The 25,578-nt window shown below is 40.6% G+C and overlaps 2 protein-coding genes across 2 annotated transcripts; both read left to right on the top strand.

Annotated features, from left to right (window-relative positions):
• Nucleotides 1-4,330: 4,330 nt before the first annotated feature.
• LOC100918101 (testisin-like) lies at nt 4,331-9,432 on the top strand. The gene is made up of 6 exons (XM_012543966.2): nt 4,331-4,497; nt 4,833-4,859; nt 5,103-5,262; nt 5,356-5,651; nt 8,576-8,739; nt 8,952-9,432. Exons 1-6 carry the CDS (start codon nt 4,431-4,433, stop codon nt 9,183-9,185), a joined length of 948 nt encoding a protein of 315 aa, XP_012399420.2. The 5' UTR covers nt 4,331-4,430; the 3' UTR covers nt 9,186-9,432.
• Nucleotides 9,433-13,745: 4,313 nt separating this feature from the next.
• LOC100917836 (testisin-like) lies at nt 13,746-17,955 on the top strand. Its single transcript, XM_031945662.1, has 6 exons — nt 13,746-14,007; nt 14,200-14,226; nt 14,420-14,582; nt 15,434-15,717; nt 17,135-17,301; nt 17,459-17,955. The coding sequence occupies exons 1-6, from the start codon at nt 13,938-13,940 to the stop codon at nt 17,708-17,710; spliced, it is 963 nt and encodes a 320-aa protein (XP_031801522.1). The 5' UTR covers nt 13,746-13,937; the 3' UTR covers nt 17,711-17,955.
• The last annotated feature ends 7,623 nt before the right edge of the window (nt 17,956-25,578 follow it).

Raw genomic sequence — 25,578 nt, 5'->3', positions numbered from 1 at the left:
TTAAACCTCTAGCCTAGAGTATTATAATACCTTCTTATAAGTATCCCTTTTTCCTGTCTCTGCCTTCTCTTTTTCTCTATATATAGCCTTCCTAAGTAATCTTCCTAATGCACAAATCTGATCTAACGAATTTCCTGTTCAAGTATCTTCAATACCTTCATCTTGCTGGCTAAGTAAAATACAAATTCTTCCAATGCAAAATAACTTTAAAATGTACAACATATCTGGGAGATAACTAAATACAAGTAAGATTTATATGTAGAAGAGTGTCTAAAAATTCTGAAACTTTGGCTGGTATCTCTGCATATGAAAAGCGTAGGAATGTGGGGTTTTTTCATTAATTTATTTTTTAATACCCATTGCTTTATGAATCATGTTAAGAGAGAAAAATTAGAACAAGAGGGAAAAATCATGGGAGAGGGAAAAAAAACAGAAAAAAAGAAGTGAAAATAGCATGTATTGGTTTATATTCAATTTTCATAGTTCTTTTTCTGGGTACAGATGTCATTTTCTATCCAAAGTCTATTGGGCTTGCTTTGGATCACTGAACCACTGAACAGAACCAAACCTTTCATAGCTGATCTTCACACATTCTTGCTGTTATTGTATACAATGTAATCCTGATTCTTCTTGTCTCACTCAGCATCAGATCATGTAAATCTTTTCAGGCCTTTCTAAAATCATCTTGTTTATCATTTTTCATAGAACAATAACATTCTACTACCTTCATATACCACAACTTCTTCAGCCATTCCCCAGGAATGTGGTTTTTTAAAAATAAAATAATGACTTTGCCCCCTTGTGTTCGCTTGCTTTTCCCCACTCCATCATCTACAAGGGAGAATAAAAGGGTCTTAGGATTCAAAAACTGGGGAACCTAAAATCCCAGAGCTATTTAGTATTTATGAAGCAAATAGCCAATAGCTAATTTAAAATCTAGCTTTTACCAATTAAAATTGGTAGATATATGTGAAGTGGGGAAAATGAGGGAATCCTTTAATCTACTAAACTAGGGTGATCCATGAAACAAACTAAATGTTCTGGTTCCATTGAAATGCATACTAGACTTACTGATAGGTGCTTCTCTGCTGAAAAGACACCATTGTGTCTTTTTACTGAGTGGTCTTTATGTGTTTCTATGACTGAAGTATATATCAAAAGAGGATATTTAGCACCAGAGGTGATGAACTCTTATGGAAAACTATTAGAAAGGATGGAAGAAAGAATGGTAAAAAAGAATTTTCTTTTCTCCCATAGAAGCTGAGAGGATCACTTTATGGGAAATTGTGATAATGTGGGTTTTGAAGAGATTGTGCAACATGTGTAGGTATTCTATAACTGGTTCTGATCTACATTTAGTTAGGAGAAAATTTTTTTGAGGTACCCAGAACTAGGATCAACTTCAAAACAGCTGGGTCAAGTCTAGGGATAGGCCTTTTGGTTATTCTCACTTTCAGTTTATTCTGCTGTTATGCCAGCAGCACTCATAGTATCCAGTGCTAGTAAGAGATGATGCTATATAAAGAGAAATCTTGGGGACTCATTCCTTCTGAGGCCATATGGCCCTGTGCCTAAAATGCCCTGCCTGCTCAACACTACCTTCTTGGCACTTTGGCTTCCCTCAAGGTTTAGCCAAATTACCATCTGCTTCATGAAGTCTTTCATAGTCCCTCTGCTCCCTTCCAGTGGTTAATAAATCCCCTCTAAAAAAACAACCTAACATTCATTTTGTATATGTTCTATATATAAACATGCATGTGCATTGTGTTCCCCATTAAATATGTAAGCTTCTTAAGGGGAGAGACTGTTAAATCTTTTTTCTTTTCCAGGATTTAACATAGGTTCTAACACTTAGTAAACCTTTAATAAATGCATGTTGATTAAAAGAAATACAGGTGGTAAGAGACAATAGAATTTCCTTGCCTCAAATATTATAAATGATAATCATCAAAGCTGTTCAGTAATTGGTTAAAAAAAGTTTTAATACACTATTGGAACAAAAGTGGATACCTTTCACAACTAGATCTAGAGAATTATTGACTAAACAAGGGATAGTAAATAGTTATAAAATACAAAATGGACAATTTCAGGTATGTAAAATTTTTATTTTTTTGTACAAAGAAAATCAATGCAGAGAGAATAAGAGAAACTATGGAGTGAAAAAAATCTGCATCAAACATCTCTGATAAGTCAGGTATTGAAAATATTTCAGTAATTAACACAAATACATAAGCCCAAGATATATCCCTCAGTTGATATATGATCAAAAGAAATGAATAATTTTTAAAATAAGAATTGTAAATTGTCAGTGACTATATGAAATATGTTCCAAAGCATCAATAAGATAAATTCAAATTAAAATAACTCAGATTTCACCTGACATTCAAAAAATTGACAAAGATGAAAAAAATAAAAAACAGGCAGCACTGGGGAAGGTACATACAATAGGGATACTAATACATCATTGGCAAAGCTTTGAATTGATTGAACCATTCTGAAAAACAATTTGGAATCATCTGAGAAAATTATCTCTCCTGTTCTTACCCTTTAATCCAGCAATCCCACTACAGAGTATGTATCTCAAAGAGGTCAGAGACAGAACAAAAGGCCCATGTAGAGCAAAATATTCATAGCAACACTTTTGGTTGAAGCAGACTACTGGAAACAAACTGGTGACCCATCAGATGAGAAATAACCAAATATGTAGCTTATACATATAATAGAATATTATTATGCACTAAAATTATTTATATGAAAAATCCAGAGAAATATGGGAAGACTGATATAAACTAATGAAGAGTAAAAATAAGCAGAATCAGTCAATAAGCATTTATTAGGCACCTACTATGTACCAAGTGCTATGTACCAAGCAGTGTGCTAAATGAATAAGAAAAAAATGAATAAGAAAAAAATAAAATAAAAACAATCCTTGACCTTAAGGAGCTTGCAATCTAATGAGGGAAGACAATACACTGAAAAAAGACTGAGAAGGGGCAGATTGGACAGAGAAGTCCCAAAGTAGTGACGTCAGGTGAAAAATAAAGAGACAATCAGAAAGAAACCAGAAAAACATATATAGTGACTGCAATAATAGAAACAAAAAGGCACACTCAGGGAAACCTGATTTCTAAGCAATTGTCCCTAGATCAGTTATTTCTACTAGGTTTGGGGAGAGATGGGGCTAGGGAAGACATAACCAAAAATGATTATGAAGTACAAACAAGAGATATCCACAAAACTTTTCTGAAAAATAAAATCACCAAGCATGGTGGTGCACACTTGTAATCCCAGCTACTAAGAGAACTTTCTTCGATTGGCCGATCTCCAGAGGTTGAGACTTCTGAATTGTATTGGATGAAAAGGACTAGTTGTCTGCCCTAAGTCTGCGGTCAGTATGGTGGGCCCTTGGGGACAAAGGCAACTAGGTGACCTAAGGAGGGGCAAATCTGCCCAGGTCAGAAGTAGAGCAGGTCAAAGGTCCCATGGGAGAGGCCTATTTGTAAATGGGTAAAACTGGGGAGACTAAGTTAATATGTAATATAATGCAAAGTAATATAATATAACATATGATAATATACGAAATATAAAATAAAATTTAAAAAAATAAATTTATCCTAGCAATCAAGCATTCTCCCTTCTGACTCCAATCTATCGTCCAGTTCTGCTGGATATTATGCCTCTTAATGGATACCGTGGTCCCGCCATTTTGGACTCCTTGCCCTTGCCAGCCTTACTCCCCTCCTACTGCCATGGCCTCTGCAGAATCCCCTCCCGTCTCAGCAAGCTGAAAGGCCCCGCTCAAGCAGCAGAGACTCAGGAGTGCGCCGGAAACGGCTCAGATCCTGGGAGAGCTGATGGTTGTGGCCTAGAAATCGGGGCTGAATTGTTTGGTGGTCTCCACTTGAGAAAACACTGGAAAGTAAACGCATGCCGTTGGGCCATTTACCAGCACACGGGGGCAAAAAGGAAGCATTGCCCACGGCCCAGGCCGCCACTCAGGAGTCAGGGAGGCAGCAAAGGGCCCAGGCCACGACCTGGGGGGAACGGGCAGGGCGTTCGGGAGCCTTTGCTGAAGAGCTCTGGGGGCTTTGAGGGGCCCAGTGACAGGGCCAGCAAGACAGGGAGGCTGGGGCAGCACCGAGCCTCTGGAGCGCCAAGGCCCCCGCCTCGGCCAGAGCACAGGCCTAAGCCGGCCTGGGCGGGGGGGGGGGGGGCGCAATTACTGCCTGGCAGGGAGCCCTGCAGAGCAGGCCCAGAGTCAGGAGCGATTCCTGACTGGCACTCCTGGGCTCCCCACCCCCACGGTCCAGCCTCCCCACCCCCACGGTCCAGGCTCCCCCAGCCCTCCAAGCCTGCAGGAGGCGCTAGAGGAACGGCCAGAGCTGAGGGAAGGAGAGGGGAGCAGAGGCCCCAGGGCCAGGCCGACGACCATGGGCTGGGCCCGCCTGGCCTTCCTGCTGTCCCTGCTGTCCCTGCTGCTGCAGACTGACCACACCTGTGAGCTGGGACGCCCCCCCAGGCCCCAAGGCCCCCAGAGCTGAGGGCAGCAGGGACCACCCCAAGTGTGCGGGGCAGCACGACCACCTTTGAGTGTGGGGGGCAGCAGGAAGCACCCCCACGCATGGGGGGCAGAGCTGAGGGCAGCAGGAGCCCCCCAAGGGTAGGGGGCAGAGCTAAGCTAGCAGGGACCACCCCCCCAAGTTTGAGGAGGGAAGAACCCAATTCCCAGTGTAAATCTCTCTCTCTTACACACACACACACACACTTTGGCAGGGAGACAAGTCTGCAGCCCGTAATGCCTTTCTCTTCTCTCCCTTGCCCCCTTCTGCCAGTTGATCGAGATAGAGATTTATATGAAGGTAAGACCCGGGCCCCAGAAGTCGGAGATTTGGGAAAACAGAGCAAGTGTTTGGAGGGAGGGGCGTAGAGGGCGCGTGTCCTGGCTAAAAACTAGGTGAGAAACCTCAGGAAGGGAAAAGAGGAGCAGGCTGCGGCCCCAGAAGAAGTGGAGGCCTAATGCTTGGGCCGCCAGAATGCCAAGCCCTGAGGCCGGCCGGGCAGGCCTGGAGGCCTGTTCTCAGGAGGCCTCTCCTCGCCCACAGAATGCGGGCGCTCCAAGCTCAGGCCCCGGGACTTTGGCATGGAACCGAGGCGCGGGCGGTGGCCGTGGCAAGCTAGCCTGCGGTATAAGGGCAAGCATCGGTGCGGCGCCACGCTCATCCAGGCGGAATGGATCATAACAGCTGCCAGCTGCTTCCAGTTGTGAGTGCTTCCCTGGGGGTAGGGCCCCGGGGTCAGCAACGCGGACCTCGGCTCACTTGAAGGCTGTCCAATCTCTGTTCTCTCTCCTCCCAGGTCCAATAACACTTGGGATTACAGTGTGATGATTGGTTCCATCTATGCCTACCCAACCACTCGGTTCCTGGCCACGTTTCTACAGCACCAAGAATATTTCCCCAGGGTGACTAAAATCATTATTAGGTCTGAGTATATTCCTTACCAGTTTGGGGACATTGCCTTAGTAAAGCTGAGCCAAAAAATCCCATACCGGAGAAATATTTCGCCCGTCTGCATCCCACTAGGACCCTGGGAATTGAAAATAATCAGACAGTGCTGGATAACAGGATGGGGAAAATTTGGAGGATCTCAAGGTAAGTCTTATCTAAAGGTGCTAGGACTATTTTACTTAAGAAAGTCAGTCAAATTTCTCTCACTAGCAGGCCAATCAACCACTGCCATCAGTCTGGGAAGGATTTGGACTTCTGCTCCATCATCCTCTTCTTTAGATGCTCCCAACATTGCATGGGTGAGAGATCCCACTTATTTATTACTCTTTAATTCCCTATGATGCGGTTAGTGGCAGTGCAGAGAGTTGATGTGAGAATCCCCCCTTTGGTTGGAGGCTCAAGTACAGTGTGAAAAGCATTCATGAACCCAAAACGTGTGAATGGAAAAAGGGAGGTTTATTGGCACTGAGAAGTCAGCTTTGCTAAGAAGGCAGACTTCTGAGTGGCAGCTCTGAGAAGAGGGTATCTTCACAGCGGGCAAGAGTTCTGGTGGGCAGTTGTGCCAAGAGGAAAGAGAGGTCCCTTGGCAGAAGCAAAATTCCTACTTCTGACTTCTGCAAAGATTTGGAGTTTAGAATTATCTTTTATAAAAGGCTAAGGCTTCCAGTGGAAAAGAGAGCCAGTCCCCCCAGACCTAGATACTTATCTTGGAGTTTCAAGCCACCAGTATCAGGCCCAGATCTCCAATTGAATGAAATTACTGAATATCTGTCTACCCCAAAGATCAATGGGAGGTGGGGGAGGGGGGTCTGATTTGACAGAGATCTCTTGTTGAATGAAGCTGCTTATCTTAGAACAAGTTTGTCTGGAAAGTATGTTTCTTCCCAGACTTTTTGGAGTCAGAGACCCGAATCTTCCTTCTTTTACAGATCACAGTTTCATCCCCATCACCTAGACCATCACAGAAGTTGCAAGAACAGAGTTTTTTTTTATTTTATTTAATTTTTTTTTTTTTTTTTTTTGGCTGAGGCAACTGTAGTTAAGTGACTTGCCCATGGTCACACAGCTAGAATGTGTTAAGTGTCTGAGGCCACATTTGAACTCGGGTCCTCCTGACTTCAGGGCTGGTGCTCTATCCACTTTGCCACCTAGCTGCTCCAAGAACAAGAGTTCTTAAGTAGAAGTTCAAAGCATCATCACCATCCCAGAAAACCTATCAGGGATTCCTGAAAGGAAATCAGTTCAGTTCAAACTGGTGTTTTGCAAGGCTGGTGGGAAGAGAGGAAGTACATTGAAAACAATGTTATAGTGCCTCATGGAAGGAAAACTTGAGTTCGATTGCCAGCTCTAGTACTTAAGTCACCATGAACAAGTCATAACCCCTCTAAGGTTCTGTCTACTCTTCTGGAAAATGGGGATAATTATTCCTGGAGTATCTACTTTATAGGGATATAATATTACTACTAGTAACTGTATGATGTTCTCATGTTCACATGAGATAATATGAGTTCATGTTCATATAGTGTTTTAAGGTCTGTAAAGAATGTAATATAAATTATTTCATTTGATCTCACAACAATTCTGTGAGATAGGTATTATTAGAATCCCCATTTTTCAAATGAGATAACTGAGGCTCAGAATTTAAGCGGGTTGCCAGAATCACATAGCAATAAATGGCGACATGATACAGTGGGTAAAGTACTAAACTTGAAGTCAGGAAGACTGGATTTGAATCCTTTCTCAACCATTTACTAGCCATGTATTCCTAAGCAAATTACTTAACTTCTCAGGGTCTCAGTTTCCTCAATTTTGAAATATGATGGTTTTTACCCAGTTACCTCTAAGTTCCCTCTCAGCTCTAAATCTAGAATCAGAAATGTCAAAGGCAGGTTCTGAAATCTTTTCTTATGGCTTCAGTCAAGTTCTATGACATTACACCAGAACAGTTCTCTATAATGTATAGAAAGTCCTCTGCAAATTTGAAAATGATATCCATGTTTCTTTTTTTTTTTATAGGTTTACAGATCTATTGTTTTTTTTTGTTGTTGTTGTTTTGTTTTTATTTAATAGTCTTTTATTTACAAGATATATACATGGGTAACTTTACAGCATTAACAATTGCCAAACCTCTTGTTCCAATTTTTCACCTCTTACCCCCCCACCCCCTCCCCTAGATGGCAGGATGACCAGTAGATGTTAAATATATTAAAATATAACTTAGATATCCATATTTCTTACCCACAAGGGATGCTACCTTCCCAGTACTGTGCAAGGGTACTCAGTACACAGAGACATTAGGAAACAAGCCTTGCCAACATTAAGTTTACATTTTACTGGGAGCTAGATATGAAACAATATTAGGTAGCAATATTAGGTAGAATTCCATATACAAAAAGTGGCTTAGAATGTAAGTGATATCAGCAGTAAATTCCAATGAGAGGGGTCACTCTATGCAGACTTATGGAAGGAGTTGGAGTGAAGCTGTAATTCCCAAGACAGAGAGATGAGAGATGGAGAGGTGGCAAAGTGGGAGCAGCATGAGCAAAGATGAGCCAAGAAGCTAGGAGCAGTGAGCAGATGGACGGGGAAAGGAAATGTCCATATTGGAACACAAGGATGGAAGTGGGAGCTGATCAAGAAGGGGCTTGAATGCCAGGTTGTGGTATTTAGACTTTTATTCTGTGATTTCACTGTTTCATCTATGGTATTCTGATCCCCAGAACCTCAGATAAGCTCACACAAATGACAGAAGCACTGCAGAGCTACAAAGGAACACACCTGTGTTTTGTTTTGTTTTCCTGGATTTGGGGAAATTTGAGAAAGACAACATGGAAGAAACTGAGAATCCCAAGCATTAAAAAATGGCAAGGTGGCTGATTGAGTGCCACAGAAACAGATGTAGGGAGGTCAGAAGACAAGGCTATCTATCTGGACTACTCTTTACTCCTTAATTATGAGTACCAATCAAGATGGAACCATTAAGCTACACAAGGATTAACAATATCCTGTTTTTTACTTCTCAGTGTCCTTCATTTTAATGCTGATGTCTTTTTGTCATGCTTCTTTAGCCCTAGAAGGTTCCCTGGAACTTCGGGAGGGAAGAGCAAAAATCACTGACTTAGACAAATGTGAAAACATCTATGGAGACATGGATCAGTCTACTGACTCTGAAAGCTATCGGAATGATGTACTTTGTATACTTATGCCTTTATATCCAGCTGAAAGATGCGTGGTAAGAGATAGCTTGATAAAACTTAGCCATCCCTATTTGCCTAAGGACTCCAAAGAAGTCCAAACATCTCCAGCTCCTATGCTGGACCCAGGTATTTTCATCCCTAAGAATTCACATCAGACCTAAGCTTCCCTGTTTCATAGACCTAGGCCCAACCTAGAAGTCTCATCACAACTAATTTCTTCCTTACTGGCCTTTCTTCTTTTCCTCAGGGTGATCAAGGTGGCCCCCTAATATGTCGGATTCAGGATATCTATTACCAGTTTGGGATCATGAACTGGGACTATGACTGTAAGCCAGGAATCAAGGCCAAGACTTTCACCAGTGTTGCCCTCTACAGTGCCTGGATTGAGAAAACAATCAACAGCCCCACCACCACTTTGAGTCCATTCAGATTCCTTCTCCTTACCTTGCTTCTACTCCAGGCTCTTCTAGGACCCTTCTGAGCAGGGTTTTTTTTTTCTCCTTAAAGCTTGGCTAAATATGGTCATATTCAGGGCTCTTACCTCCTTTACTCATCTGAAAAGATATATAAGGGTCTCTAGTTCCTGGGATAGGGACACACATACCAGGTTCAGAGAAATAAGTGGTGAAAGTGGGAGTGGGGATGGGGAGACTGTCAGGACCATTTGTCTATTTGCCAGGAGGTCCTTTTGGAGAACTTACAATGGCAATAAAATGTTATTGATTTCAGCATTGATTATACTGTTGATAATTTCCTAAGAGGGGCAGAAGTTAGCATGAGGAGAAAGCAAGGTGTCAGTGCTGAGAGTTTTGGGAGGGGAATCTTAAGACAAAGCTGTATGATGGCCAAGCAAGAGTATTGAAACTTGGGGCTTTTACAAGATGACCCAGGATTCATTTAAGAAAAGAGTTTCATTCCAAAATACTTTCAAATGGACCTTGTATTAGAAGTTAGAAAAATGACCTGACTACAAAGCTAGAACCCCAGTCTGAGTTTTTGGCACTGGATTTTGAAGATACACCTGGGCAAAAATATCATCGTTGTAACTAGAGGGTGGGAAGCAATCATGGAGAAAGAGAGAGAGTAGAAGAGATAGAGAGAGTAAAGGAAGTTTGGTCCCACTTCTTCTCTTTCCACCATGACAGGACCAAACAAAGTAAGGATGGAAGCTTCTTTTTCCTCCTCTACCTACTTCATTCTCACACTGTTCCAAACATAGCATGCCAACCATGACCTGATTCTCCATTTTGAAAGAAAAGGTGGGGAGCTGCAAGTAGCAAGAACGATGACTATGGACAGGACTATAGGCACATGGAAGAAATTGGACATAAGCAGGGACTTCCAGGAAAAAAAGAGCTGGAAAGGGGACAAAGTTGGCAGAGATGAAAAGTTGGGGAGGCCAGGATGCATGGCAGATGTAAAAGATAGTGAGAAGATAGACTTCTAAGGGGGAAAATATGGGGAGTAATGGAAAGAATTCTCCTGGGCCAATAATCTCAGCAGATCAATGGAAAATCAACTTCAAAGCAGATTAACTACAGGAAAGCCCTGCCTGTTGTACAGGAGCCAAGAGTCTCCAAAGAATTGGTTCAGTTCAGTTTGTGCCACCCTAAACAAATGTTCTTTCCACATAATGGCTTCCTACTTTACTATAATCTGATCATGAGATTTCTAGGCCAGCTAGGTGTCTTGGATTCAGAGATCTGCACTCTAGTCCCTAATTACTTGCTGTACTACTCTTGTCTGTGGGGACCCTGGTTCCAAATAAATTTCATTCCCCAATAAGTTATGCATCTATTATGTATAAAACTCCTAGATTTTAATCAGATCCTTTGATTTCAAAGCCAGAGAGAGCTCTGTTCACTGTGCCTTGCAGAATGGGAATGTGGGAAGAAAATTTGAGCCTAAAGGCTTCTCTTACTCCCCTCAAAATGGTTCTCTGGTAAAAGATATTCTATATTGGTGACAGTTCTATCTCCCTCTCCCAAAGGCTGAGCAACAGTAGCAGTAAGGACTACTATAGAATGAATGGAAGCAGTTGGGGACATTTGAAGTAGCAGTTGCCATCCAGGTCTAGGATTAACTGGACTGAGTTTAGCAAAATAAAGAAATTAAGATTTGCTGACATTTAATATATGGACTGACACTAATTCCCTCACTGGTTCTGTATGTCAGATGCTTGATCACATGTAACCTATGGTTTGCAAAAATAAGTATCCTAAAGGAAGTGCTGGAATTCCACCACCCAGATGCATTTACAGAAGTGTTTTCATTCATTCCTTCACTTTAAACATTGCTTTAATTAGACAAGGATTTTCAATTGTAATGAAGCAATCACATTGCTCTTGCTAAAAATAGGATCAGTAGAGACAGCTAGGTGACAGTGAATGGAGCATCAGCCTTGAAGACAGGAGGACCTGAGTTCAAATATGGTCTCAGACACTTCCTAGCTGTGTGACCTGAGCAAGTCACTTAATCCCAATTGCCTCAGCAAAATAAAAAATAATTAAAATAGGCTCAGGTAGCTTAAGGGGAAGGGCATCCCCATCTGCCCAGACTTTACACTGAACTTACATGCTCCTTAATATTTGCTTCATACCTAAGAATCAACTCAGGAATCCTTGCTGTGAGCTCTGACCCCCTAGATCTTCCATCCTCCTTTGGCCAAGTTGACCAACTTAATCAAGTTGACCTTCCTCTCCTTCCAAGAAGGGAGAGATCTCGGTGTATAACAAGTATAACTGGCTCCATGATAAGATTGTGAGTTTGGATTATGAAATGATTCCCAGTCAAATCTTTACCTGTCACTATTGGATTAATTGATCTGTTAGAAGAGTACAAAAATACATTAAAGACAATATTCAAGCTCCCTGCCATGAGCTCCTTTGGGATCTGGGGGGGGGAGGGGGAAGAGGGTACTCTTTCCTGCTATCCCATTCTCTCCTTGGGAGTGATGTCAATGGGTATATGATGAATATAGCCACAGTCTGGCTAAAGGGCCAAGACTTCCTCTATAGCTGTCAGCTTTAGCAAAGTTAATATAATCTACCTTTGAAAGGGACCTGTATGTGCTAAAATGTTTGTGGCAGCCTGTTTGTAGTAGCTAGAAATTGGAAAATGAATGGATGCCCATTAATGGGAGAATGGTTGGATAAATTGTGGTATATGAATGTTATAAATATTATTGTTCTGTAAGAAATGACCAGCAGGACAAATACAGAGAGGTCTGGAGAGACTTACATGAACTAATGCTAAAAGAAGTGAATAGAACCAAGAAAACAAACACAATCACAGCAAGATTATGTGATAATCAATTCTGATGGACATGGCTCTTTTCAACAGAGAGGTGATTCAGGTCAGTTCCAATGATCTTGTAATGGAGAAAGCCATAGGCACCCAGAGAGAGCACTGTGGGAGCTGAGTGTGGATCACAACATATTATTTTCACTTTTTTATTGTGGTTTGCTTGCTTTTTGTTTTCTCATTTTTTTCCTTGTCTGATTTTTCTTGTATAGCATGATAATTGTAGAAATATGTACAGAAGAATTATTGAATATGTTTAACATATATTGAATTATTTGCTGTCTAGGGGGAAAAGGGAGAGAAGGGAGGGAAAATTTTTTGGAACACAAGGTTTCACAAAGGTGAATGTTAAAAATTATATATGCATATGTTTTGAAAATAAAAAGCTTTGATAAAAAAAAATTTAATGAGATCTTCATCAGGGAATATAATCATTGAAAGTTTAAAAAAAGCCAAGTTAGGAGACTTGAGTGCCTTCACAGAAAAGCAATAGGGGACCAGGAGGAACAGAAACACAGAAAGTATTGTTTATAATAGAGTCTAACTAGAGGACTTTCTAATAAAGTCATAGGGTGAAGCAAGGATGCCCTTATCACAAATACTATTTGCAATGCTGCTAAAAATGATAACATGAATAATCATGTAACAATAACATGAAAAAGAAATCAAGGAAAGAATAGACAAAAAAAGAAAATTATCACCTTTTTTTTCAGATGTGTGAAACATTGCATATATTGTCCAATTTTTATGATTTATTGATCTATTTTAATGATTTTTATCCTTTTTCTTTATTCTTTTTTTAAAAATATATTATTTGTTATAAGGATTGACTATCTGTGAATGGGAAAGAGATAAATGGGGGAAAGATATGGGCAAATTTTTTAAAGAAACTTTGGCCAGGAAAAACAAGTTCCAATACCATTATTCTTGTTATGAAGGATTATTCTCTGGGAGAGGAAGAATGCAAAAAACAAAAGTCACCAAAAAGAATTTAAATTTTAAAAAAGTCATAATTTCTCTTGAGAGTTAGTCACTCCAATACCTCAATTCTTCCCTTTCTCCTAAACCCAGAATCATGTAGTCAATCAATTACCTCTTTCCCCACGTTTGAATCTTCACTTTGCTACTTACTCTCAGTGTGACATTAGGCAAATCAATTCTATTCTTTGGGTCTCAATTTCCTTATCTACAAAATGAAAGGATTGCATTAATGCCCTCTGAAGTCTCTTTCAGTTCTGTGTCTAATGCCCATTTTACAGGGAGTTAGATTCAAGTTGACTCCATGGTAGGAGGAGAGAGGATGAACCTGGCACCTTTTGGGGGACACTTGGCAGTTCAGAACGAGGTTCCAAACCCTGAGGGGTCCCTTGTTCCTTTCTCCGAGCCTGATGTCCTTGCCCCATCAGAGCAGTGATGCGGCGGGATACGGTTCTTTAATACAAAGGGGAGGTAGCTTCAGACCTCCTGCTCCTTCTCTTTTGATTCTTCTGGACCACACCAGCAGCTTGGGAAGGGATACATAGCAGCTAAAGTGCTGGTTGTTTGGGTTGTTCCCCTGGGATACTTCCCTGTCCCCTTCTTATTTTTTAATTAATTAATTTTTTTTTAATACACACAGCTTTATGTTGGGAGAGAAAAATCAAAGCAAAAGGAAAAACCATAGGAGAGACAAGAAAATTAAAAAAAAAAAAAAAAACAGAAAAAAAGAAGTGAACATAACATGGGCTGATTTACCTTCAGTCTCCTAAAAGGCCCTGCTTTCTTTCCCACAGTCGCCCTCCCCAGCACCAGGGGGGCGCCAGTCGCCTCCACTCTGCCCCCTGGGCCCCACCGGGAGGAAAAGAGAAGAGCAGGTGGCGAAAAGAAGCCCAGGCCCGGCCATCGCCAACAGCTTCTCAGCTGGGGCCGAGAGCCCCAAAGCCATAGGAGCATGGGCTGGGGCGGCCTGGGCCTGCTGCTGCTGCTGCTGCTGCCCCTCCTTCTGAGGGCCCAGATCCAGCGTGAGGCACAGCCAGGGTTCTGGAGCCCCAGTGGGGGTGGGGCCTTAGGGGGGGGGGGGGGGGGGGGGGGGGGGGGGGGGGGGGGGGGGGGGGGGGGGGGGGGGGGGGGGGGGGGAGAAGCAATCGATAGAAGTGCTAAAACGCAGAGTCCCCCTACCCAAGAGCTCAATCCTCCCTATACTCTCCTTGCAGGTATTGAAGGGTCTGAACTGAATAAAGGTAAGAAATCCAGACTAGGGACCAGAAGTCCAAGTTCCCAAGGGCAAAAGAAAAGGTGATCCTAAGGGAGGAATGGAAGCATAAAAGAGCAGGGCAGCTTGGTACTCAAAATGGAGGGGGAGGGGGAGTCAGGAACCTGAAAAAATGAAGAGACGGGGTTCCTCTGCACAATCTCTTTTCCTTTTTATCCAAGTCTGCGGACAGCCTGTGAAAGAAGGACGAATCTTTGGGGGCCACAAGACTACCTTCAAACAGTGGCCGTGGCAGGCAAGCCTGCAGTATAAGTCTTACCACTGGTGCGGGGCCACCCTCATCCATTCCAGTTGGGTGATGACAGCTGCTCATTGCTTCCAGAAGTGAGTGCCTGTTCTAAGCAAGGTCTGGAGAGTGGGGAAGGACCCAAAGGGGGGGGGGGGCAGGGAATCCTGGACCCCTGTTTCTTAAGGGTATGGTTGAATGAGGAGGCAGGGTCAGCATAAGGGCCATTTACCTCCCCTTCTCTGGACTTAACCTCTACCGGGCCTAGCCCGCCTGTTCCCCAGTTTTTTTCTCAGACCTTAGAAAGAACCTAAGGGATTTTGTGGACATCTGCAAACACTTTCCAACCGAGTCATAAAAGTCTCTGTCACAGAAACAAGACTGTCTTCACAAGTGGGGAAGGAGCTACCTCAGGAATCTGAGCCCCTCTACTTTCCTTTCTGTACCCCTCTCACCTTCATGGACCCAGTCCATTACAGGACTAGGTCAAATTTCTGAAGAAGCTTACTCTCAGAGGCTGTTCCCAACCTCTAGGAAAATTAAATCATTCCCCTAAGACACACACATTTGTATCACCACTTAGAACTACTGAATAGTAAAAAAAAAAAAAAAAAAAAAAAAAAAAAAAAAAAACCCTTTTAGATACAAAGGAATGGACCCTTAATGATGGAATTTTTAGGCATCATGGCATACAAATAAGGGAACATTTTGGTATAAGAGCCTTCCAAGTACCTCAAATGACAATGGGTCATTTCCTAAACATAAGATTCCCACATTCTCACCCACATTAAGAAAATCCCCAGGAGGTATAGGATGATACTGTCTCTGGTTGTCCATAACCTTGCTGACAAGAAGTAACTCTAAATCAGCAGAAATATTCATCCCCACTACCCCAAAACCCAGCTTCCTCTGAGACAATTACAATATCTGTTCCTCTTCTTCTCTCCAGCCAGGCACACGATCCCAGTGTTTGGAGGATTCAACTGGGCTCACGCACAATTAGGCCACCCAAATTAAGTGTTGGCCAGCTATATTTCCGACGGGTGTCGAAAATCATTGTGCACCCCTTGTACTTTGGGTGGCCCCCCAAGGACATTGCCTTGGCCAAGCTGCAGATGCCAATCCGCTTCCAGAAGAATATCCTTCCTATCTGTCTCCCAACTTCCATGAAAAATTTTGAAAATGTGTCCTTGTGCTGGGTGACAGGTTGGGGAAGAATAAAAGAATATGAATGTAAGGATGGGTGAGGGGACAATGGACATTTGATAAAACAACTCCCCAGCCCCAGCTATGGGAGGAAGGGAGAGGGAAGGGTTAGGGGAGACCTGCATCTGCCTCCCCAAGCAGATCACCATTCTGAACCAAAACTGGAGACCTCAATTGTATTTGCTCATTTGTTACCTTCCACTCTGCTCATGTGCTCAATTTATCCTTTCTTTTTGTCCCTAATAATGATGTCACCTTATGTTTCTACAGCATTTTTACAAAGTTTACAAAATGCCCACATAGTCTTCAGCTCATTGAGCCTGCAGTAAGAGAGACAGGGATAACCATCCCTAATTTACAGATAAACAAACTAAGGCTCGAGTCCCAAAGCTTATAAACACAGGAATCATGAGGCTTCTGATTCCTTGTTTAGTCCAGTGCCCTTATTACTACTACATGATGGGGCCTACCTATCATTACAATCCAGCAGGAACTGGAGGAGAGATTGCAATAATCAAAACACATAACTATCAGACTCAGCATAAGGAAGGTATGAGACAGTGGAAAAAGGAAGACAAAGAAGTTCTGTCAGAAGACAGTTCTGAGAGAAGATACCATACTCCCCGGCATTCAGGATGAAGTCTGAGTAAACTGGACTATATAAATCTGGAAGGGGAACAGGGACCCTGAATTACAAATAATCTACATTCTTTTGTTATTCAATTAATATTTGCTAAAGTGTCCAAAAGTTTGTAAGTAGCTGTAAAGTTACTTGTTTGTAAAACAAACTTTTCCTCAAGAATCCCATAATCTCATTAGGGAGACAAGATATAATCATGTGAAAATTTAAAGAGCAATGCCAGAAATTATATGGTAATATCAATGGAGGGGATTCAGTCAGGAATGGCTATGGGAAGAAATTACTGTAGATTGGAGAAGTCAAGAAAATCTCTTGGAAGAAATGAGATCTGAACTAGCCCCTGAGGAGAGGTAGAATTTCAGGCAGAGATTGAGATAAGGAAGGGAATGTCCTTAGCGTGGAAGAGGTAAGGAAACAAGTTTGTCTGAAATACTGACTTTCTGTGATGAATAGCAATAGGCTGAGACAAGGGATAGAAAGGTGATATGAGACCACACTGGGAAGAGCCTTAAAGGGTACACTAAAAGTTTGGTCTTTATTCTGTAACCTCAATGAGTAACTTCACTTTTTAGTCCAAAATGTCATGAATTCTCAGACTTTCTGAAAAACCATGTTGTAATGGGAAGACTGGGACACATTCTAGATCTACTTCTAAAGGAAGGTTGTGTTTTGAGTCATTTGGTGCTCTAAAATGTTTGTTATTCCCAATCAAGGTTTTATTATCCAGATGCTGGGTGCCCCAACCAGAGAGTCTGCTGCCTCGATATTGCCTAACTATGACCTCTCTTGTTTCCACATCTCCAGACCTAAGGAAACCCTGGCACCTCCAAGCAACGGAATTGCCTCTCATTGATCAGGAGACCTGTGACCAGTACTATCATATAGGAACAAATCTTCCCCTTTTTATAACCAGGATATATGATGATATGCTGTGTGCTGGCTTTGTCCAGGGCCAGAAGGACACCTGCCAGGTGAGATCAGACACTGGTTTGTCGTCACTTTGCATTTCTTCTGGGGTTCCTCAATTGATCCAGGAATCCCCAACTCCCAACCCTCCTGTTCTGCCTCCTCTGACTCTTGACTCCACTCCCAAAAATCTCTTTTAGTGACTCACTTTCTCTTCTCCAGGGAGACTCCGGGGGTCCCTTGGCATGTATGGTCAATGGTATTTGGCATCAAGCAGGTATTGTGAGCTGGGGAGACGGCTGCGGAAAACCCTACCGGCCTAGTGTCTTCACCAATGTCAGTGTGCACACTGACTGGATCTTAGAAATAATTAACTCGAGCACCGTTAGCATAATACCCTCTAAGCTTTTCCTCCTCTTCTCTCTACAACTGTGCCAGGCCTCCCTGAGACCATTTCCCTTGTGGCCTGCTTAAGACCTGAGATGGGGAGGATGGGTTCTCCCAGGACCAGGCACTTTGGTAATGACTAATTCAGATTTCTCGTTTATTCCATTGAAAGGACATTTGAAGCCCCCTTCAGGTTGGGGTTGAGAGTGATTTCATGCAAGGAACAAAGTACTGACTAGCAAGAAGTGGGGTTGCAGCTAGGTGACTCATATGCTTGCCTTTCTAACTGTCTGATGTTGGTTGACTATTTTAATAAAAAAAATTCATGATAATACCAATTCTTACTGTGGCGTCCCTTTTGTCCTATCCCTGGGTCTATCCTCACTGGTCATGATCAAGATGTCATCCTTGGCAGGAGAGAAGGAAATTAAATGTGGAATGTAAAGGTTAAAATTGGATTATCCTGTAGTTTAAGCTTCCATATAACTTCTGTTCTCTCCTGCATGGGAACTTCTGACTCACAGTGTGTCTCCATTCCCCAGCCTTTCCTGGCATTCACTCTTAGCTTCCACTTGCCTTCTGGAGCTAGGAACCAGCTCAAGCACAGTAAGATCATGTAGAGCTCTGAATCTAAACTCCCTGTGGCATTAGGTTTGTATGCCCTCAAGAGCCTTGTGTGGTAACCTAACTAGAGAAGGGAATGTGGAGTTCATATATAAGGAAAAATGTCAATCACTACATTAAAAAAAAAAAAGATTCAATTGCATGATAAATGGAGGCTGCATGATTGCACTGAAAAGATCACTAACTCTGAAACCATCTATTATAGTCTTGAAGGACTTAGGTTCAAATTTTGCCTTTGATATTACCTGTATCAATAGGCAACTCATTTAACTTCCTGGGCCTCAATTTTCTTAGGAGGAGATTATGTAAAATGAGGAGATTAAACTAAAAGGTCTCTGGGATTCCTTCCAGCTTTATTTCTATGATTCACAAATGCTAAAGAATATAAACAGATCATTATCAAAAAAGGCAACACATACTGCTAATAATCACTTAGAAAAAATTATTATTGTCACTAATAAAAATTAAAATAACTTTGAGGGATCACTTCAATTAAATTGCAAAGAAATTATTAAAAGCAATGGAATTCAATGATGGTAGTGTTGTGGAGAAATAGGTACACTTATTCATTATTCATGTATTTGCTATTTTTTGTCTTTTTTTTTTTCCTGAAGCAATTGGGGTTAAGTGACTTGCCCAGGGTCACACACAGGTAGGAAATGTTAAGCATCAGAGATCACATTTGAACTCAGGTCCTCCTGACTTCAGGGCTGGTGCTCTATCCGCTGTGCCACCTAGCTGCCCCTATTTGCTATTTTTTGGAGAGAAAACACTTTACAATAAAAGTAACACAGATAATCATAACTTTCAACCTAATTCCATTTTGGAGATGAAACCCTGGAAGTGTCACCAAAAACAAACAACAACAAAAATTAACTGTTAAAAGATTAGCCGAATAATTTTAGCTAATTAGATATCGATTCTAAGATCTGGAAGCAACTTTAGTGTCCAAAAATAAATTGTGGTATATCAATGAAATGGAATATCTTAATTCATATAATTTGATCAAGAGAATAATAGGATTATAGATTTAAAGGGAAGGGACCTTAGATGCTATCTAATTTAATCTCACTTTATAATAAGGAAACTGAGTCCCAAAGATATTAAATAGTTGACTTGCTATCACACAGATAACAATCTAGTCATCCATCCAAGGCAGTTTGCCATTTCCCAACAAGTATGTGGCAAAGGGTAAAAGTTGAAGGGTAGTAAATTTTGATATGATATGAGGGAAGGGGAGAGGAAGAGAAATTTCTTACAGCAGAGATATTCAAACTTGAAATAGGCTATTGCCCAGGTAGGTGAAGGGTAGTAATTTCCCCTTACTGTTGATTTGTAAGAAAGAATGTGGTTCTGGAGTCAAGTACAGTTGGATTCGAATCTTCCCTCAGACACTAACCAGATGTAATCCTGGGCAAACTCATCTACTTCCTTATTTTGGTGATAATAATAGTATCTATGTCAAAGGGTTATTATGATGCTAACAGGAGATATTACATATAAAGAACTTCACACACATTAACAGGCTCTATACCTGCTTACTAGCCATATTTACAATACATTTAAGAGTATATGAATGGTCATCTAAGAAGGGAAGCCACTAGCAACTGCAAGAGATAAGATTTAAGTTTAGTTGTAAAGGAAGCCAGGAAAACTGAGACAGAGGCGAAAAAGCAGAACATCACAGGCACTGGGAATATCCAAAATAAAGGCAAGGAGATAACTGATAGAATGTCATACTCAAGGAACAAGAGTAGGCCAGTATGACTAAATCATAGTGTTCATAGATCGTCAATATAATGAGGATTGGAAATGTGGGAAGAGGCCAGGTACTCAAGAGTTTTAAAGGCCAAGCAGATAATTTATTAAAAGTTATTAAAGTTATTAAAAACTGCATCCCCTGCCATTCTCCAATTGACAAATGGTCAAAGTCTACGAACAGACAATTTTCAGATGATGAAATTGAAATTATTACCACTCATATGAAAGAGTGTTCCAAATCATTATTAATCAGAGAAATGCAAATTAAGACAACTCTGAGATATCACTACACACCTGTCAGATTGGCTAAAATGACAGGAAAAAATAATGATCAATGTTGGAGGGGATGCGGGAAAACTGGGACACTGATACATGGTTGGTGGAGCTGTGAACGAATCCAACCATTCTGGAGAGCAATCTGGAACTATGCTCAAAAAGTTATCAAACTGTGCATACCCTTTGATCCAGCAGTGTTTCTACTGGGCTTATACCCCAAGAAGATACTAAAGAAGGGAAAGGGACCAGTATGTGCCAATTATATTGTTTGTGGCAGCCCTGTTTGTAGTGGTTAGAAACTGGAAAATGAATGGATGCCCATCAATTGGAGAATGGTTGGGTAAATTGTGGTACATGAATGTTATGGAATATTATTGTTCTGTAAGAAATGACCAGCAGGATGAATACAGAGAGGATTGGCGAGGCTTACATGAACTGACGCTGAGCGAAATGAGCAGAACCAAGAGATCATTATATACCTCAAGAATGATACTGTATGAAGATGTAATCTGATGGAAGTGGATTTCTTTGACAAAGAGACCTAATTTAGTTTCAATTGATCAATGATGGACAGAAGCAGCTACACCCAAAGAAAAAACACTGGGAAATGAATGTAAACTGTTTGCATTTTTGTTTTTCTTCCCGGGTTATTTTTACCTTCTGAATCCAATTCTCCCTGTGCAACAAGAGAACTGTTTGGTTCTACACACATACATTGTATCTAGGATATACTACGACATATTCAACATATATAGGACTTCTTGCCATCTAGGGGAGAGGGTGGAGGGTGGGAGGGAAAAAAATAGGAACAGAAGTGAGTGCAAGGGATAATGTTGTAAAAAAAAAAAATTACCCTGACATGGGTTCTGTCAATAAAGATTTGAAATGTCTTTGGAAAAAAAAAAAACTGCATCTCCTTTCACCCACTACTACCTACTACCTCCCTCCCTAGGTATTACCTATACCTCTAAAGAGACCAAAGGAAAAGGAAAAGGACTCATGTACAAAAATATTCATAACAGTTCTTTTTGTGGTGGCAAAAAATTGGAAACTGAGAAGATGCACATCAATTGGAGAATAATGAAACAAGTTGATATGTGAGGGAATGTTATTATGCTATAAGAAATAAAGAGGACAGTTTTAGAGAAAACTTATATGAACTGACACACAATTAAGTAAGCAGAAGAAAAAAAAATTTACCCTAACAAACAGCAATATTGTAAAGATAATCAATTATGAAAATACTTAATAATTGATTGATACAATGATACACCACAATCCCAAAGGACTCGTGATGAAAAAATGCTTTCCATCTGAAGATAAAGAACTAATCCATCATCTGGAAGAACAAAAGGTCAAGAATTTCAAGGGAATTAATGAAAAAAAAATGCAAAAGAAGGTGGCACAGCTGTACCAGACCTAAAACTATATTACAAAATAGCAGCCATTAAAACTATTTGGTACTGGCTAAGAAATAGAATAGTGTATCAGTGGAATAGGATAGGGTCACAAAATATAATAGTGACTATAGTAATCTAGTTTTTGATAAACCTAAAAGCTCCAGCTTCTGAAACAAGAACTAACTAGTTGACAAAAATTGCTGGTAATACTGGAAAATAGTATGGCAGAAACTAGGCACTTAGCTAACACTTAACACCTTATACTAAAATCAAGTCAAAATGGTTCAAGATTTAGATATAAGGAGTGATACTATAAGCAAATTAAGAGACCAAGGGATAATCTACTTCTCAGACTTGTGGAGAAAGAAGAAATTTATGCCCAAAGAAGAACTAGGGAACATTATGAAATGCAAAGTGGATTATTATGATTATATTAAATAAAAAAGATTTTGTACAAACAAAATCAATGCAGCCAAGATTAAAAGGGAAGCAGAAAGCTGGGGAAATTTTTACATTCAATATTTCTGGTAAAAGCCTCATTTCTAAAATATATTGAGAATTGACTCAAATTGGCAAGACTACAAACCATTCTCCAATTGATAAATGGTTAATTTTTTGAACAGACAATTTTCAAATAAATTAAAGCCATTTCTAGTCATATGAAAAAATACTCTAAATCTCTGATTACAGAATGCAAATTAAGACAGCTCTGAGGTATCACTGCACACTTCTCAGATTGGCTAAGATGACAGGAGATAATGATGAATGTTGTAGGGGATGTGAAAAAACTAGGACACTAATGCATGGTTGGTAGAATTATGAACTGATCCAACCATTCTGGAGAGCAATTTGAAACTTGCTATCAAACTGTGCATACCCTTTGATACAGCAGTCTCTGCTGGGACTGTATTCCAAAAAGATCATAAAAAGGGAAAAGAACCTACATGTGCAAAAATGTCTGTAGCAGTCCATTTTGTAGTGGCAAAGAAATGGAAACTGAGTGGATGCCCATCAGTCGGAGAATGGCTGAATAAGCTATGGTATATCAATGTAATGGAATATTATTGTTCTATAAGAAATGATGAGCAAGCGAATTTCAGAAAAACCTGGAAAGACTTACATGAATTGATGCTAAGTGAACCAAGAGAATATTGTACACAGTTTCTGCAAGATTGTGTGATAATCAATTGTGATTATGTTTTCAACAATGAGGTGATATAGTTCAATTCCAATAGACTTGTGATGAAAAGAGTCATCCACATCCAGAGAGAAGACTATGGAGACTAAATGTGGATCATAGCATAGTACTTTTATCCTTCTTATTGTTGTTGTTTGTTTGGTTGGGTTTTTTTTTCTTTCTCATTTTTCCCCTTTTGATGTGATTTTTTTGAGCACAACATGCTAAACATGGAAATATGTTTAGAAGAATTACATATGTTTAACCTATAATGGATTACTTGCTCTCTAAGGAAGGCAGGAAGAAAAACTTGGAACACAAGGTTTTGCAAGGGTAAATGTTGACCACTGTCTTTATATGTATTTTGAAAAATAAAAAACTATTATTATGAAAAAGAACAAAAAAATAAGGTGAAAAGATATGCTTTTTAAAAAGAACTAATGGATTCAAAATACAGATTGAAACTTTTTCTCTCTTTTTCTTGGGTTTTTTTTTTTTCTGGGAACATGATTAAAGAAGAAATGTTTTATACAACTTCGTATATATAATAGGTATTTTATTTCTTGCCTTCTTAATGAGTAAGAAAGGGATGAAGGGAGGGAGATAATTTGGTACTGAGAATAAAATAAAATTGAATTTTAAAAAATTTCAAATACAAATATTTATCCTACAGGTATAGGAAGTCAATGGAGCTCATTGAACAAGAAAATAACACTGTCAGAACTATGCTTTAAAAAGACCATGTTAGCTGTGTAGTGATGATTGGATTAGACTTGGGGGAAGACTTCAAAGTAGGAAAATAATTAGAAAGCTTTTGAAAAAGTCCAGGTACATGGCTCTTTTTAACAGCGAGGTGATTCAGGCCTATTCCAGTGATCTTCTGAGGAAGAGAGCCATCTGCATCCAGAGAGAGGACTGTGGGGACTGAGTATGGATCATAACATATTATTTTCATTTTTGTTGTTGTTGTTTATTTGCATTTTGTTTTCTTTCTCATTTTTCCTTTTTGATCTGATTTCTCTTGTGCAGCACGATAATTGTAGAAATATGTATAGAAGAATTTCATATGTTTAACATATATTGGATAACTTGCCATCTAGGAGAGGGGGTAGGGAAAAGGGAGGGAAAAAAATTTGGAACACAAGGTTTGGCAGGGTGAATGTTGAAAATTATCTATATATATGTTTTGAAGAAAAAAAAAGCTTTAATTAAAAAAAAAAAAAAAAAAGAAAAAGTCCAGATAAAATGCAACTAAGTCTTGAACAAGGGTGGCAGCTATGTGAATAGAGAGAAGGGACATCAACCAAAGATTGTAGAAGTAGAAGCAACAAGAATTGGTAATAGACTAGATATGCAGAATTACTCATGAGGAGGCAAGGATGAATAGAAATTTAAATCTGAAAAACATGCAGCAGGACAATGGGAATTCTACCAAACCTCCCAGTTCCTCACAGGTTGATGCTCCAGGACTAGAAGACTAAGTCACTGATTCAGGTCCTAGTCTTCCAGACCAAAAAAATCTGAGGAAAACATCTCAATTTTAAGGAAAAGCATTCCAATTTAGGAAAAATTCACCTGTAATGTGATATGGTCATGAACTCAAATCATTATCTTTGGGCTTCCAACATTCAGGATTTGAAATCTGAGGATCTGGGTTCAAAATTTAACTTTGATATCGGCTACCTGTATAAATACAAGTGTATTAAATATTAAATGATTTGGGCAAATCACTTGACCAATCTGAGTCTCTCTTCCTCATCATTAAAATAAAGGTGCTGAACTCGTGACCTCTGAGGTCCTTTTTAGCGCTAAATCTATGATCCTTTGATTACTGATTCTTTCTACAATCCCAAATTCACTTGCTCAGTTTATGATTTTCCCCCCTCATACAACTATCTCTTTACTATATAATTTATGTCCTTTTTGACTCTTTTGATCATAAAAAACAGGATAGGTCAAAAAAAAACAAAACAAAAAAAACCCAGAATGGCCATCACTTCCAGAACAGATGACTCTCAGAAGTACAAAAAGACTAATTTTGGTCCTGTCTTATTGAGTTTGGAGCAAGAACTGGCCTCTTGTTTTAACACATTATGTGACTGATTATTTTGTTGACTGCTAATGAGTTCATAGTTTTTAAATACCTTTTCTTTTTTTTCTATACCCTATTCCAGACCTTCCAGGATGATGCCTATTCCCAGTTGCACAGAGCTGACCAGCCGACTTTGCCTAGAATCTGAAAGCCCCATTCAAATTCAGCCTCAGGCTTTTACTAGCTGAATGTACTAGACCCTGTTCACCTCCATTTTCTCAACTGTGAAACTGTTAAATACACACACACACACACACACCCCCTCCCAGAACCGACCTCCCAGGACTGTTGTGAAGAGGAAACAAGATGCTCTTTGTGAAAGTCCTTCCTCCGCTTTCTTTCCCCACCCCCCCCTCCCGCTCTTAGGTTCCCGCTCCAGGATAAGTTGCCCAGACTTCTGTGGGCCCCTTTTCGGGGCGGGAAAACCCGAGGCCTTGCTGTAACCCGGGGACTGAGAAAAGCTTTGCCCCTGCCCCTAAAGGGTCAGGACGCCTCCATTTTACAGCGTCCCGCAACGTCAAAGATCTCAGAAAGAGACCTCGGCCCGCTTTTCCCCGTGACCTCCCGAGCCGGGAGCCTCCCGGCCGGCACAACGTCCAGGGACGGAGAGGGGCCGAGAGAAGGC

Source organism: Sarcophilus harrisii, chromosome 1 (assembly GCF_902635505.1).
Source record: "Sarcophilus harrisii chromosome 1, mSarHar1.11, whole genome shotgun sequence".
Classification (NCBI taxonomy): Eukaryota; Metazoa; Chordata; class Mammalia; order Dasyuromorphia; family Dasyuridae; genus Sarcophilus; species Sarcophilus harrisii.
This window is presented reverse-complemented; position numbering and strand designations above follow the sequence as displayed.